The following is a 16,251-nucleotide window of genomic DNA, read 5'->3' on the forward strand; positions in this document are numbered from 1 at the left end:
AAACTGATATACATGATTGAATAAATAAATACATGTGAGAGAAGGAACAAATATTCCCTACAGAAGAATTCCAAGAAGTTTTTGTAGCTACTCCCTCCCCTTATGCCCTTTTGGGAGTGTAGGCTGCCTTTAGTGACTTGCTTCCAAAGAACAGAGTACAGAAAGGGGGGAAATAATTTGACGGTGGAGAAACCTGCAAACGCTACCTTGGCCAGGTGATCTTGACAGTGAACTTGACAGTGGTAGGTCCCGTTGGTAGCAGGTAGCCCTGACATGATGTGACAAGATGGCACCTGTGTGGTATTCTCCCTAAAAACCCATAATCCCAGGCTAATCATGAGGAAATCAGACAAACCCAAACTGAGGGACAGTCCACAGAACGCCCACAGTACTCCTTGAAACTGTCAAGGTCATGAACAACTAAGAGCGTCTGAGATACTGCCACACACATAGGGAGGCACGAGGACTGCACGGACTGTGGGGTTCTGGAACTGGAGGACACCAGTGGAAAAACCAGTGAAATCTGAGTAAGAAACTAAACTGGAGTTTAGTTTAAAAATTGTATATTATAGAATCTGTTATTTATTTTAATTATATATATATTAGTTCTATATTCACATATATTTATATAAACATATATTGACATTACAAATAGATGGAAAAGAGTGGAAGAGGGCCTATGTTCAAAAGGAATCCCAAAATAGAAAATACTCATGAATATGTAAGAACAAATGTACATGCAAGAACCTTTAAATGAAGAAAATTTAAAATATTACAGAGATATAAAAGAAAACCTGAATCAATGGAAAAGCACCTACTCCTGTATTTGCATATAAATATCCAGTATTATTGTTGGCATCATTATAAAAATGTCAATTCTTGGCCGGGTGCGGTGGCTCATGTCTATGATCCCAGCACTTTGAGAGGTGAAGGCGGGAGGATCACTTGAGGCCAGCAGTTTGAGACCAGCCTGGGCAATATAGTGAGACCCTATCTCCACAAAAAATAAAAAAATTAGCCGGGTGTGGTGGTGTGTGACTGTAGTCCCAGCTACTTGGGAGGCTGAGGTGGGAGGATTACTTGAGCCCAGGAGTTCAAGAGTTCAAGGCTGCAGGGAGCCGTGATTGTACCACTGCACTCCAGCCTGGGCAACAGAGTGAAACCCTGTCTCTAAAAAAAAATAAAGAAGAAGAGTCCTGAAAAACACCCGAATATATGTGAAAACTCAGTATATGATAAAAATGGCATTTTAAATCTGTGGGGAAAAGATAAATTATTCAATAAATGGTGTGGAGACAACTGGGGAACCATCTGGGGAGAAGGGGAAGTTGGATCCCTACCTCACTCCTACATAAAGCCCAGATGGAAGAGGATTGAAATGCAAAAGCTGAGACAACTACTACAAAGAAAAGAGTAAGAAAATTATATTAAAAACAATTTCAGCATGGAAAAGTAAAAAGCAGTAACAAAATGGGGAGAAATAATGACAAATCTATAAGAAAAGGACGAATAAATAACCATATAGAAAAACAAGCAGAAAATATGAAGACAGCTCACACAAAAGAACATACAAGTGGCTCAAAAACACATGAAAAACACAATGAGATGCCATTTTTCACCTGTCAGTTTGATAATATACTGAGTTTGTGAGGCTGTGGGGAAACCCTCCTAGCTAGTGTGGGTATAAATTGGAGGACATTTTAGCGACAGCTACCAAAATTGTAAGTGCATCTACCTTTCACCCAGCGATTCCATCTCAGCAGTTTATCTACATGTGAAACAAGGATATTGTTGGCACTGTCACTTGTACTAGCGACACCTTAGAAACAACTCGGTGTCCATCACTGGGGACTGGTTCATGCAGGTCTCTCCATTAAAAGAAACACCACATAGATGTTAAGAAAAAAAAAAAAGGCATGAGGACACTACAAGTGGAGTAATAACGGAAAAGCCTCCGAGATATAAACACAGACATATGTTATAAAAAAATATAAATGTGTATTCCATGCTATGATTTATGTATGTAAAAAGGGAAAATACCACATTAGACACTGTTGAGCCTCTGGATAGTTCCACTGGTTTCCTTTGGGGAGAGGAAGGAGGGGAAGGTGTAGATTTTTTACTTTTTTTTCCCATTTCGATTTTGAACTATATGAATGTATTATTTTTTCAAAACAACTATTAATAAAATGTAAGTGTATACTGGTTCTGGCTTCTGGTCCAGCACGTCTGGGGCCAGATCCTACAGCTACATTTGTGCCCCTGAGCACGGACGGGTGTAGGAGTGTTCACTGCAGCCTTGCTCGGGCCACAGATGACAGAAACATCCTCAGTGTCCATGGCAGGGACTGGCTAATGGTGGCCCCGCCACACAAGGATTCCCGAGGGGGTCTATTTGTACCGATAGGGAAAGAGCTCCCGAAATTACTGTTAGGTCAGAGAAGAAGAGCCTAGGCAGTGTCTAGGAGGGCTGCATTTGTTTGCGTGGATTTGCTTATACACGTGCACAGAAGATCCCTGCAAGAAACCAAAATCTAGCAACAATGTCTGCTTCTAGGGAGGAAAACTAAGGACTAAGGAAGAGGTGGGAGGAGGAGGGGGATCTCACTATGGTCTTGAATCACCTGCTCCGTAAAAACAAACACCCGAGTCACTCACTATGTTAAAAACAAACACAAACCACTAGTTAATGATTATAAAATGTCAAACGAGGTCATGCCAGAGGTCTGGCACGCAGGGGAACCCATCGGCCCTCGGGTATTTTATTGGACCCTGCAGAAATAACTGGCTGGTGGGGGGTGGGGCTGGGGGTGGCTCAAGCAGAGCCAGCAGCTCCCAGCCTGCAGGATGCCAAGGCCTGCGGGAGGCCGGAACATGTCAGGACCAGAGAGTGACACGTGAGAGCGGGGGACAGAGAAGCTGAAGGGCAGAGTTGGGCACAGATCGGATACCCCCTAAAGCACTTTTCCTAAAGGCCTGGGCCCCAAAGGGCAGCCCTGCGCGCTTGTTTTCCTGATGCAGTGATATTGGGAAGTGGGAGCGGGAGGCCCTCTCTGCCTCAGTTTCCCCATGTGCCCCATTATGCCGGGCACTATCTGGGTGAAAGATGGGCACAATCGCGGCCAGGCCCTGCCCACACTCACCGGAGGCACAAACAGACTGAAGCAGGAGGGCGAACCCAAGGAGACGTCCAGGGACAGTCCGAGGCCCTCTGTGCAAAGAGGCAGCCACCTTTCTCCTCGGCTCTCCCCACCCAGGTGGTTTGTCCTGGGCCTCCAGTGGGGACAGCCGTCCTGCACGTGCATTCTGGCCTTGCAGTGGAGGGGTGGGGACACGAAGTGCTGAGGTCCTGATAATTGAGCCAGCAGGCCGCGGGGCCAAGCGACCCCTGCAGCCTCTCTCCAGGCAGTGCACTCAGGGCGTCTGGGTCAGGGGAGGCCAGGGACACCACAGGCCAGGGTGACAGCCTCTCTTAAGGGCTCACCACCCTGCTCCTCTAGCTCCACAGCAGGACAGGGACGCCGGCTGCGTTTGTGCCCGGAGACTTTCAGGGGAGGGAAGAACTAGGGCTGTGCAGTCAAAGGCCTTGGTTCTAGACTCTGATCCCCAGGGCAGCACAGTGTCACTTCAGGGCACAGAGGTGGGCAGTGGAAGGCGAGGTGCCCCTGCTGACGCCCACTAAGAGCAGCGGCCATCTCTGCCCACCTGCCAGCAGCTGGCAAAGCAGCAGTGCCTGAGGTGGGCAAGGTGCAGGGGTGCAAGGGGCTTAGGGCAGGCAGAAGCCCCCACAGAAGTGGGCTGAGGCCCCACCAGTCAGGAGGCAGCTGTGCCGATGGAGCCCTGCCTGGGATGTGGCTGCCCTCCCCTGGAAGCCAGGCCAGCACCAGAACTGGGGCCACACAGTGTCCTCAGTGGTGGATGGCCCACATCACACCCACCCCCTCTCCCATCGGAGCATCTCCCTCCACTCCCGGGAGCCTCCTGAGAGCTGGACCAAACCAAAAGGGGAACACCAGCCCTCCGACCAGCATCAGAAGCCAAGACAGCGTCAGCTGGGGAGTCAGGATTGACGGCGGGAGAGGTGCCAGGGACACCAGGCCCCAGAAGTCAGTTTTCCAAGGAGAGGATGGACGGAAGGCATTGTCCTCAGAGTGTCAGGGGAGGGACCACAGCTGGACACATAGCTCAAGCCCTTGACCCTGGGGTCCCTGCAGCCCAGGACCCCCACCCAGAAGAGCCTCGAGACCTGACACACTGGCCAGGGACACACTTGATGTCATTATTTTTATTCACTTTCTCTTTTTGAAAATAAGAGTAAACATACAATATATATTTTCTATGTATATATATTAGACATAATTACTGCAGGAGTCAGAAAACTGTCCCCAACCACTTGGAGGCAGTTTTCAATTCTGACATTTGGTGGAGGGGGAAAAAAGTGTCCGTGATTGCCAAAAGCAGAATCTTTCTTTATTATTAAACAGCAGTAACAGGAAAACCTAATGCTCTGTCAGACACAACTGAAACTTGGGAGGCCAGGAAGAGGGCAGCAAATACTAACGTGAAACCCCAAAGAAACCCCAAACAGGAAGCACACCCACTCGCCCCCCGGCCCCTGGCCCCGTCTCTGCTCCAGGAGCCCAGGGCTCGCTGGGTGACACCAAGGAATGTATCATAGGCAGTGACCGTCCTCAGGCAGAAGTGGGGGGCAGGGGGTGGTGCAGCTGCCGGGGAGCAGGGGCCTGAGACAGGCTCCGGGAGCTTCTGCCTGGTCTGGACCATGCAGGGCAGGGCTCAGGGGCTGCGGCCTGACTGGCACAGCTGCAGGGCACCAGCCTGTTGGATGCAAGGTGGTGGTGCAGGCCCTGGGCTCCTCCCCGCTCAGCCCTGCCCCTGTCAGCAGCTCTGCTGGTAACAAGGGGACCCTCCCCGTATACCCAGGCCCAGCTGGCAGGACCTACCCCACTCGAGGTAGCAGTGGGGGCCTTTAACACCAACCCAAGAGAGACCGAGGCGTAGGGCTGTGGGGCTGGGAGCCTAAGGCGCGAGCTCCACACTCATCCTTCAGGCACAGGGAAAAGGGGAAGGAGAACCCTGGGCCTCCCTGACCAGTTTCTGCTGCCGCTCTGGCTCTGTTTCCTTTGGTCCCCTCCTCACCTGACCCCACATGTCAGCAGCAATGGAAGAGGGGCGTCCCGGAACACGGGAGTGCACTGAGATTTCACCCCAGGGAGGGGTGCCACCCTGCCCTGAGGACCCAGGTGGGTGCTGCAGTCAGAACCAGGGAGCCCCCTGGGTGACCAGGAGCCCCGCCTGGCCCTTCCATGAGAAGGAGGTGCTGCCACCCCCCAGGGGGCTCCGTGATGGGGCTGGCAGGAGGCCGGGGCGGGCGCTGGCTGGAGCCTCAGTTCTTGAGGATGGTCTCGTAGGCCTGGTACACGTGCTGGGACACCTCTGGCGCTCGACACTTCAGGGACAGCTGCAGGGGGAGAGTGGGGTTGGGGGAAGAGAGCACTCATCCCTGGGGCTCCTCTCTGGAGAGAAGGGGAGGGGAGGGAAAACAGAGCGGGAACCAGATGGAAGAGGGTGGTGTGCATACGTGGCCGGGCGGCAGCTGAGGCTGGGGCAGATGTGAGGTACAGCAGAGGGGGAGGACCGAATATACTTGCAGCCCACACACCTGCTGTCAGCACAGCCACCAGAGCCCCACTGGCAAGCAGCATGAGTCACAAGTCAGAGGCTGCCGGGGAGTACCTGGCCCCGCCCTGCAGGCCTGCCCGGCCCCCTACAGCCCTCAGACGTCCGGGGTCGTCCGGGGTCCTGAAGACCGAAGCCTGACAGGAAATCCTGAGGGGCACAGAGGGCTGGGAGAGCCGGTGAGGGGTGCTGGGGTTACTCCAGGTTTGCTGCGTAGGAAGCAGGTACATTAAAGACTCTGCCTCCGCTCTGAGGTCTGAGCTTGAGAACACAGGCAGTGGAGAGAGAAGCCACCCACGCTGTCCACCCCAAATCACTGGTTCTGAAGGGTGCGGTTAGGAAGGGGGAAATGGAGTTCCGGAAGGCAGCAGCAGTGGCCCCACAGGGTCCCCTGGGTCTCCCTGGAAGGGCTCTGTGCGCTGAGGACATGTGCGAGCGGGGGCATCAGAGGCTCCATGAGGGCCACCTGGCCGAAAGTGTCGTGGCGTCGGCAGCTTTGGGAGCAGTGGGCGAGGCGAAGGCAAGGGACGAGGTGCAGACAGGAGACCTGGGGGTGCGTGGGGGCCAGGCCGTGAGACGGGCAGTGCAAGACACGGCTGGGGAGGGCGGAGGGGGAAAGAGGAAGAGAAAAGCAATCTGCTAACCTCCAAGTCCTGCACCACGGGCACCAGCAGGGAAGGTGGACATGCAGCACCCAAACACAGGGAGACAGAAATTACCACCACCGCAGCCCCCGCCGCAGCCCCCCACCAACCACAGTGCCCACGCTGCGGCGGGGCCCAGGAGAGGCAATGTCTGGAGGGCCATGCCTGCCAGAGACTCGGGGTGCAGGGAGAAGCAAAGCATGGGGCTCTCCAGGGCCTGGAGAGGCAGCTCGGGCCTCCAGGGCAACCTCGTGCCCACGGACGCCACCTCCTCATGGGTCTGACTCAAAGGCCGGGCTGGCAGGAGGCCAGGCACTCAAGCACTCGCCCTGGAGCAGGCCCAGGGCCTGTGCCCAGCAGTGCTATTGCCTAGTCGGGGGCCCCAGCCAACTGCGCCACTTCATAGGGCCCAATATTATAGAATCTTCTAGTCCAACTCACTTTTCTGAGACCCAGTTTGGTGTCTTATCTGGGTAACTTAATGGGGTTGAGTTTGAAGCTTTCTAGAAAGGTCCCTCCGGGGGGACAGAACTGATTCTCATTCACGCCAGGCTTGAAGGGACCCTTGGCACAATGTTCCCCACCAGAGCCACCGCCTGGCCTGGGAGGCAGGAGGAGGCTGCCCAGGACAGGGCAGTGGAGGCGTCAGGGCTGGCAGGGCAGGCGCAGGGCTCTCACCGTGAAGCTGGGGTTGCCTGGCTGGATCCGCAGCTCCGCCAGCACCCAGATGCCGTTGGTCAGTTTCAGGGACTGGTAGAGCATGTCCTGGCCCTCCACGTTCCTCTTGGCGATGGTGAAGATGTTGCTGCTCTGCAGCTTGCTGCTCACAGCCTCTGTGGGGCCAGACGGCCAGTGGAAAGCCCATCAGTGATGGGGCCCTGGGTACAGCCCCAGGGTGGCACGGCCTCAGGGGCTCAGGCGTCCTCACCTGCATTGAGGGGGCAGTCTCTGATCTGGAACTGGGCTTCATTCTCGTTGGGAATATCTTTCCACGTGGCCAGGAACATTTGCCGGTCTGTGGGGCAAGAGAGGGGTCGGGGGAGAGAGATGGGACCCTGCAAACCTGTGGCCCCTCCACAGCACTCGCAGGAAACAGGTCTGAGAACAGGCACTAGCTCCTCCGCAGCGCCTCCTGCTGCCCTGCGCAAACCCTCAGCTCTGTAAAAGCCACCAGTGCTGTTCCCAAGTGACCCTGGGCCTCAGATCTCTCCTTCCTGCCCCCACACACGGCTTCCTCCTCCTCTGGCCGTGGACGGCCTGCTCATTAGTCACAGCCTGCCTCACAGGGCTCTGTGGCGACTGAGAGATGACGTGGACCAAGGCCATCATCGAAGTTCCCCAGCCACAGCCCCATTCCAGGTACCCGAGGGGCTCCCTCGTGACTCACCCATCTTCCCATCCTCCACAAAGAGGATGTGCAGTGGGTACAAGGTGCTGAAGTAGAAGACGTCAATGTTGTTCTTCACGGCCACCTAGGCACGGGGGGCCCCAGTCAGTCCCTGGGAGTCTTGTGCTGACACCACCTCTGAGGCCCCAGGAAGGGCATCCCTGATCTCACACGACCCTCCCTGGTAACCATACCCTGTTGCCCCTCTGACCTGGGCCTCCCCCCGAAACATCTGTGGCCAAGAGCAGGACTCCACAGACTCCTGGCCAGTAGCCCCGGGCCACTCTAGCCCACCCCTCCCCTGGGGCTGGGGCAGGACCAGGCGCTCGGCCCCGTCCGGAACACACCTGGAGGTTGTTCAGAGGCTCCATCTTCATGACAGAGCCCACTGTGTTGAGGGGCAGGGAGATCTCCACAGTTTGGTTGGGGCTGAGCGGCGCGTGGACCTGGAGCGGGGCGGCGGGGGCCAGGCCAAAGCTGGGGAGAGAGAAGCCCCGCGGGGATGGCAGGGCAGGCAGGTGCTGAGGTGGGACAGGTGGGCTCCTTGGGCTCCGGAGCTGGGGCAGCTGTTGGCAAGGAGCCTTTCCACCAAGCCAGCCAACCCAAGCTGCAGGCCTAGGACAGACAGACAGGCTCCCAACCCCCAACCCTCAATGGGACCGCCCAGGTCTCTGCTGCCAATCCACATCTCCCAGGAGGGCTCAGACCCAAGTGACATGCTGGGTTTTACTGTCTGGGCCAGAACTGGGCAGGTCACACGATGGCCACAGAGAAATTCAGGAAAGCCCCACTTCTCTGTAAAGCAGCATGTTGGCAGGCACACCCAGCCACAGGCCCTTGGAAGGTAGGTCACCGAGGATGGGCTGGGGCTCCGTACTGAGTGCTCAGTATGCCCAGGCTGGGCGTTTGATATCATGCAACTTTCTGTCCTCATAAAAACAGGGGGACATTCCAGGTGAGGACACAGAGTCTGAGACCCTATGGAGTGAGTGGCACTGAGAATCACAGCTTGAGCCGCCTTCCCAGCCTGTGCTCTGCCCACGAATCAGGCCTGCCTGGGACACAGCAGGAGGTCACGCAGGGAACCCCAGGCCTGCTTGGTGGCTCAGTGCTCCAGGCTTTCCTGGGAGCTCCACTGCTGCCTGCTGTGTGACCTCAGGCAAAGCACTTGCCTTCTCTAAGCCCAGCTATCACCATCTACTAAGCACAACTGAGCAATAACTGGGACCACCCCTAAGAGCCTGGAGCACTTCTGTGGCCTCTAGGGTCATCTGAGGGTAGGTGGCAGAACTGACCCCAGCCTCTTGGTCAGGCAAGGCCCACAGGGTCCCCCCGAGGAAGCAGCCCCTTCAGTCAACTTCTTAGAGGCTCAGTTTGCTCATCACTAGAGCGCTCAGGAAGAAGAATCATCAGGAGGGCTGCTAGGCTTCCCCAGAGAGCCCTGCTGGCGCGGGACAGGCAACCTTCCCCACTGACACCAGTGTAGGGGACCTGGTGGAGGTAAGAGGTCTGGAGCAGCCACCACTCCCAGAGGCCCCGTGTCAGTCTGATCCTCTGCCACACGGGGGAGGCTGGCAGGCCCACTCCCCACCAGCCTTCTTAGAGCTGGTCCCTAAGACGGGAGCAACCTGGGCCTGGGAGAGGAGGCCCTGTGCTCCCATCGGTGTGCGACGGGCCCCTTCTGATCCGTGGGGTGCTTGCCAGAGGCAGGCTCCGAGGCGGGAGTGGGGGGTTTCCATTCGTAAAACACTCCTTTGGACAGTGGAGGCAAAAATAAGGGGCGATGCTTTCCCCACTCTGCCCGGCACTTGGGAGTCCCCATAAAGAGGCCCCTGGAGGGAAAAACCACTGCTTTAGGGCTTGGGTCTGAGGGGTGGTGAGAACACCCCCAGCTCTCAGCCCCCACCCGCAGTCACCAGCACAGACTCTCGGCTCGCTGGGCTCACGCAGCTCACCTGTTGCGGTTGAACTGGATGGCAAAGTCGGTCATGACTTGCAGGGCCTTGTTGGTCAGCTGCAGGTCCATGGAGATGGAGCCCACCTGGCGGGTGAAGGTGCCCGAGATCTCCAGCCCCTTGGCCTTCATGGCCGGGAGCCAGACCTGCGGGAAGAGGGTGGGGAGGGCAGGTGTGTGCCTCTTCTCCCAGCCCTAACTCAACGGCCACCGAAGGGTCCTCCCAGGTAGTTCACACCTGCCTTTACCACCAGGGGATAAGTGGGATATGTATCAGGACAGGAGAACGATCCCGTGGCCCACGCAGGGCCACCGCCGCAGAGCGGCTGCTTCTTGGAGCAGCTGGGGATAGGGAGGCGCCTGGTGCTCTCAACGGCTGATGTAAGTCTTCAGAGGTCGATGAAGGAAACACTCGGGAAGTGGGGCTAAGGCGACAGGCCAAGGACAGAGCTGAGTGCCCGACGGCATCCTGGGCCCGGGCCAGAGCCCGAGAACTTCCTGGCTGTCACAGCCTGTTCCTCTCTTGCAGGAGGTAGGGCTGGCCTTTAACTGTAGAAACTGGTCTGACCAAGGACAGTACCTAAGAGGACCCCGCGGCTGGCAGGCCCTCTGCTGCTTGGCTGCCCTTGTCCTTCGAGTCTCAGTTCAAGAGCTACCTCCTCCGGGAAGCCTGCCCCAGGCTCCTTCCCCAAATTCGCACCCCAGTGAGCCAGGTGTGAACTAAGGCAGGTCTCCCGGTGCTGTCTCCCCTGTGCCCAGCGAGCTCTCCAAGGGAAGGGCTCTGCTTCTCTGTCTTCAATCCTTGGCTCGGAGCCTGTGTGGAGCCCGTGTTCAGGGAGTGTTTGTTGAGCAAACAGCAGGGGTTACAGCCCTGCCCACCAAGGACATCCACCAGCGTCATCCCACGGACACGCAAACTCTCAGGCCGTGATTCTCGTGATTCTCGCTTGGACAGCTCATGGGCCCCTTGAGGTCGAAGGCTCAGGTCCCACCTGACAGCTTCCCTAAGTGCACCTGCTGTCAACAAACGTCCCACCGTCTCTCAAGTTGTCAGTGCCAGGAACTGCAGAGCCATCAGGCACCAGCCCTCGCCCCACCCTGCACCGTGCCACGGTCAGGCAGCCCAAGGCCTATCAAGGCCACCCCCTACGCCTGCCCCCAGGACCTCCACTTCTCTCCATCTCCACCAGCACCGCCGGTGTCTGAGCAGCCACCAGACCTCCCCAGGTATGACAGCAGCTGCCCAGGTGACCGCCCCACTTCCTCTCCCTCCTCCCAGAGTAGCTAGAGTCATCCTGTGAAATGACCTGTACAATCTGATCATGGCACCCTGAAAACCCCCTTCCAATCCTGCAGTGGCCTCCACTGGCCCTGGTTCCACAGCCTGGTGCCCACCCCTCCCCAGACCCAGCCTGCCCCCGCCCCCGCCCCCACCCTGGGTCCTCACATCTCTGTTGCCTCTGCTTGGAAGGCACTTCCCCGCCCCCCCACTTGGCTAGCCCTGAGCACTCTTTGCTGGACGTATCTGAGAGGGCAGAAATCGCCTGGCTTTAGTTCCCAGCTGTGAGCTGGCGTGTAGAAAGCACGCAGAGGGCTGCTGAACCTGACCTTGGGCACAGCTCCCTCACAAACACCTCCCGAGCCCCACCCCTCATCGGGCCTCTTTTCGCCCGGCCCTCTCTCAGTCACCCGTGGCTGAGGATGGGGACCTCATTGCTCTTGGTCACCATGGGTTTGTGGAGTTCAGCACAGGTCCTAACAGAACTAATCTTCAATATTTACCAGTGGACCAGTGAACTGTTACTACCCACTGACCCAAATGCTCGAGGAAGTCAAAGTTCTTGTACACAGAGAGCCTTGTCCCCGTGACCAGGAGGGCTGGAGAATGACAGATAATTCTAGGTAGTCAGTGCTGTTAGGAAAATACAGATGACCTACCTACTGCTTCTTTTTTCCTATTTTTTTCTTTTCTATCTTAGAGCTCAATTTCTGGAGAAATACCTATTGCTTCTGAAGGGAGAGCACACCTACATCCTAGAACCCCCTGGTGAGTAAGGTAGTGAGGAAAATACTGCCTACGTTGCAAGGACTCCTCCTCCAGGCAGCCTGCCCTGATTACTCCTGATGTGGCGAGCTCCTCACCTCTCCTTTCCAGCACTCACTCCAGGACACTCACCAGGCCCTCCTACGACACAGCAGTGACTACATCAGTTAAAACGCACACGCAAGCACAGGGCCAGCTTGCGAAGGCCCAACTCCAGCTCGAGGCCTTACATTCCTGGTAGCTCTGCAGTCACGGGGCTGTGGGAGTCTCTGCTGTTCTTGTGTCGCTCAGTCCTGCCTGAAGTCTGTGACACTGGGCTTTTGACAGGTATGGGTCAGCCTCATGCCTCAGTGCAGCCAATCCGTGCAGTGACTCATCAGCTGAGCATGCTGTGCATCGTACCACGTGTCCTGCGTTCTCGGCGGTCCTGCTCATTCTGACACTCCAGCACACCAAGGCAGGTGCACAGGTGGTTCTCAAACACTTTGGGACCACAATCACACAGGAGTTGGGAGCAGGGGCTTTGAGCCAAAGCCCTGCATTCAATTCCAGCCACTGTCACTTACCAGCTACGTGACCTTATGCAAAAGCACTCAGATTTCTCAACTGCAAAATGGGAACGAGCAGCGTAAGGCCGCTGCGTGGATCCAGTGGGATGGTGGCTGGGGAATGCTTGTGTGTCCCTGCACGTACATGTGCAGCTGCAAGTAGCAGAGCTGCTGTCTGCTGTGGGCGGGGGTTCCAGCCACTACCGCTGCAGGTGCAGCTGGCGCACCGCGGGGAAGGCCAGGTGCTGGGTCATGGCTCCCTAGGCACGACAGAGATGTTACCATGCCCCTGAAGCCAGCTGTGTCCTGCTCTGGGGAGGGAACCTGAGAAGAGAGAGGGGCTCTGGCAGACACGGCTTCCTACTCTAATTTTGTGAGGGGATCAGGCCAGGTGTGTCCCCTCGGGCAGCTTCCTTGATGCTGATGACACAGCCCACACTGAGCCCTCCCTAGTGCCAGGCCTGCACTTCTCTCACCCTAAAATCAGCTCTCCTTCCCTCAGCTCCACCCCCTCCTGTGTCCCCATCCCAGCACCTCCTCTGCCTCCCCTGCTCCCCCACCCCCGCCCCTTTATCCTGCTGTTCCTCCCTCCCAGGGAGCTCTCAGGTCCCTGCCCAGGCCTCAGCAGCTCTCATCCATCCCTGCCACAGAATCCGCCCTCCACCCTCCCTGCAGCCAGAGCCGTCTCTCTCAAGTGCCAATCGGACTGTTTCATCCCTCTGCTTCAGACCTTCTAACGGTTCCCTCTGTGCCAGGATCAAGAGCAAATGCTCAGCCTGGCCCTGCCAACCTCGCCAGCTTCCTCCCTCACTAATCTCTAGTCTAGCCAGGCGTCTCGGGGGTGGTACCGCCCTAGGTAGCACCGTGGGCATCTGTGGGGCATCTTCAGATGGTACAATGCGGGGGTGCCATGCTTAGTGGGCCGCAGTCAGGGATGCTGGACTCTGTGCCATGGGGACAACAGTCCCCACAAAGAGCAACTGTCTTGCATCCTTTGAGTATTTTCTGCATGGTTTCAATATGCCCTGACATTTCCTGGAGCACAACTATCATGAAAATCAAGGGACCCTGTCTGTCTTGTTCAGAACTTTACTGGGAGTAGCCACCACTTCACAGAGTCACGGCACCAACGGCCACATCACGCACAGTGCCCAAGCTACTAACACCACCTGCAGCTGTCACAGTTACTGTGACTCTCTGTCCTGCTGCAAACACCTGGCAACTTCATCATGTCCTCTGGGGTGGGCAGGTGGGTGTGCCCAAGCATTTATGACATTTAAACATATTCTTGTATTCTCTTCCTTTTATGTCTCCTTTATGCAGTAAAAGCATTTCATTTTTAAAAATGTTTTTTATTTTTTGAGGCAGGGTCTCTGTCACTCAGGCTGGAGTACAGTGGCATGATCATAGCTCACTGCAACCTCCAACTCCCAGGCTCAAATGATCCTCCTGCCTCAGCCTCCCAAGTAGCTGGGACTACAGGTGCGCACCACCATGCCCAACTAAGCATCTGATTATTTTTGAAATTAAATGTGTAGGTAGGTTACACAATCACCAATATCATTTAAGGAGAGGAACAGGGACATTGTAAAATGTCTGTTCTAATTAAGGGGTGCTGGATCTGACAGACTAAAAACCACTGCTCCAACTGCACGGGCCCTCTGCCAATTCCCTGAGAAAGCAGGGCTCTCTGTCCCCTCTAGGCCTTGCTGCAGGCTATTCCTTTGGCCTTCCCTCTCCTGACATGTTCTGCAGGCCCGTGCTCCTGAGACCCCTCCTCAGGGAAGCCTTCCTGGGCCCCCTGCCAAGCATGACTCGGCCCCTCCTCCTCAGCGCTCCCATGGCCCCAGCTGCCCTCATCAGCGCCGGCCTGAGCCAGTTCCACAGCACGGGAGCCCACACATCAGCCTACAGCCTCTCTGCTCCTGCCAAGAGAGAAGGCGAGCGACTTACTGCTTTGGGGGCCACGTACGATCCTGACAGGGAGCCCACACCACTGGTCAGGTCAAAGAGGTCACTCAGGCCACTGCCAATGGGTGTGCCTAGGCTGGCTGGTACTGCTGCTGCTGGGGGTGCCACAAAGTTGGGGCCCCCAATCTGGAAAGGAAGAGAAAGGGTCAGAGGCAGGCATCAGAGGCCCCGGATGAGCAGAGCCACCTGGCTCTTTCAAAAACAGGGGGGTGGGGTGGGACAGCCTCCACATCAACTCTGAGTGGCAGAAAGGAGATAGGGAGGTGGGGAGAAGAGAGGCTGAGCCCTCCTGTGCACTGCAAGCCTTGAGCCTTAGGGAGTGACCTCTCGGAAAGGACTGGGGACACTCCTAAACTAACATTCAGCCTATGGATAGAATGGGGACCCAAGACATGCTGCTAGGTGGGGACGTGCTAGCAGATGGGAGATTTCCATCCTGAATGTCAAAGAGGGCCCTTGGGGACCGAAGAGAGCCAGCAATCCTTAGGATGACAAGGCAATTGTGTCATGAAGTGCTGAGGACAAGGTGAGGAATTCATGGATATGGGGGCCCAGGGGCAGCTGGATGCCAGGCAGTCAAAGCAGAGGCTGCCAGGACACTGGACCAAGGGCTGGGGCTCAGCAGGCAGAGACTGCTCTGACTTCATCTGCCTCACGGGGACGCTGGGCCAGTGCTCTCGGGAGGGGTAGGCACGAAGGTTTGGTGACGCGGGGTTGAACCGTACCCCTTCAGGCTCATCCCCCATCTCCAAGCAGAAGCAGGCAGGGTGAAGAGAACAGGCAGCGACATGCAGAGAGAAAGCCAGGAAACAAGACACAGATAGAGACAAGAGAGAGAAAGGGAAAGAGGGAAATGATTAGTCAACTGCTGCTCCACCCGCACGGAGCCTGGAATAAGGCTGTGCTTCAGCCTACGAGAAGCCCAGACCCCCGTCTCTATGAAAGGCTCTACCCCCCGCAGTGTCACCCAAACACTCTCATGTCCTATATCAAGACTCTTCCCACCCTTGCCCTAGTGTCACTGATCGCCAGTCTCCTGTCCCCATGCTGGAACTTTGGGGACGGACCAGCTGGCCGCTCCACCTGGCGCTACCAGCTGCCCGACGAAGCCCCACGGCAGTACCCAGGCTAGTCTCACCACTCCCCTCTCTGCAGGGCAGGAGGGAAGTTCTGTCCCTGACCTCCCATGGGCCTTTCTCAGATAAGCCTGGCTGGGCTGCTGTCCCCAACTGGTGCAGCATGCAGGCAAGTGGACACAGGTCTGGTTTCTGAAGGCCAGAACATCTAGCCTCACCAGGCAAAGACGACTGTGGAGCCAGAATCGGAGGAAAGGGCTGGGATTGGGCCTCCATTGCCCCAGGTCTGCTGGGACTCAAAGGTCCGACAAGGGGGCTGAATCTTGTCTGTGCCACTCAGTAGCTGTGTCTTGCAGGGAAGGTTGTCTGATTTCTCTAAGCCTCAGTTTGTCACCTATAAGCAGGGAGCTACAAAACCACCTTTGAGGGCAGATGGTAAGAACTCGACATAGAGTACCTGAGGCACTTGACTGGTGTCTGGCACAGAGGGGGCACTCAGTGATGGCTCCTCTGAAGATCATCACCAACATCACCCAGAGGGGCCCAGGACATACCAGGCTATCAAGGCCACCGCCAAGAAGGTCCACAGCTCCCATCTGCACTGAGGTGGTGGCCAGGGGCGGGCCACTCACTGGGGGACCGAGGTCCAGGTTCAGAAGGTCACCCAGCAGGTCACCCTGGGCAGGGATGACATCTGGCTGCTCGCCAGGGGGTGCTCCAGCAGGGGCTGTCTCAGGGCTCTCTGTGCTCTCACTCCTGCCAGGACACGGAAGGGAGAGGGTCAGTAGGGTGGGGGTGTCAGGATGTCTCAGGAAGTCAGAGAGACCTCAGGCTCCAGGACCCTTCCCCAGGCCAGCACTGGGTCTCTTCGCAGTCCCAGAGGGAGCCATCTACACGACCCTACTCCCTCCCCATTCCCATGTCTGACCC

The 16,251-nt window shown here is 56.6% G+C and overlaps 1 protein-coding gene and 1 non-coding gene across 5 annotated transcripts in view; both read right to left on the minus strand.

The window, feature by feature from the left end:
* Nucleotides 1–4,448: 4,448 nt before the first annotated feature.
* AP1B1 (adaptor related protein complex 1 subunit beta 1) overlaps nt 4,449–16,251 on the minus strand; it is a 48,377-nt gene continuing 36,574 nt past the window's right edge. For 2 of the 4 annotated variants that reach the window (XM_045534409.1, XM_045534410.1), the window contains exons 14-22: nt 15,876–16,077; nt 14,228–14,371; nt 9,684–9,829; nt 8,076–8,205; nt 7,729–7,813; nt 7,270–7,356; nt 7,020–7,174; nt 6,342–6,350; nt 5,486–6,244 (exon numbers count right to left, since the gene is read on the minus strand). In XM_045534409.1, coding sequence (XP_045390365.1) covers nt 6,011–6,244; nt 6,342–6,350; nt 7,020–7,174; nt 7,270–7,356; nt 7,729–7,813; nt 8,076–8,205; nt 9,684–9,829; nt 14,228–14,371; nt 15,876–16,077 — 1,192 coding nt within the window. In that variant the 3' untranslated portion in view covers nt 5,486–6,010. The other 2 variants (XM_045534411.1, XM_045534412.1) reach the window with 2 other exon arrangements.
* LOC123626287 lies at nt 9,063–9,157 on the minus strand. The gene has a single exon (XR_006730782.1). It is a non-coding gene; the product is annotated as a small nucleolar RNA SNORD125 (small nucleolar RNA).

This window comes from Lemur catta, chromosome 21, assembly GCF_020740605.2.
Source record: "Lemur catta isolate mLemCat1 chromosome 21, mLemCat1.pri, whole genome shotgun sequence".
Lineage (NCBI taxonomy): Eukaryota > Metazoa > Chordata > Mammalia > Primates > Lemuridae > Lemur > Lemur catta.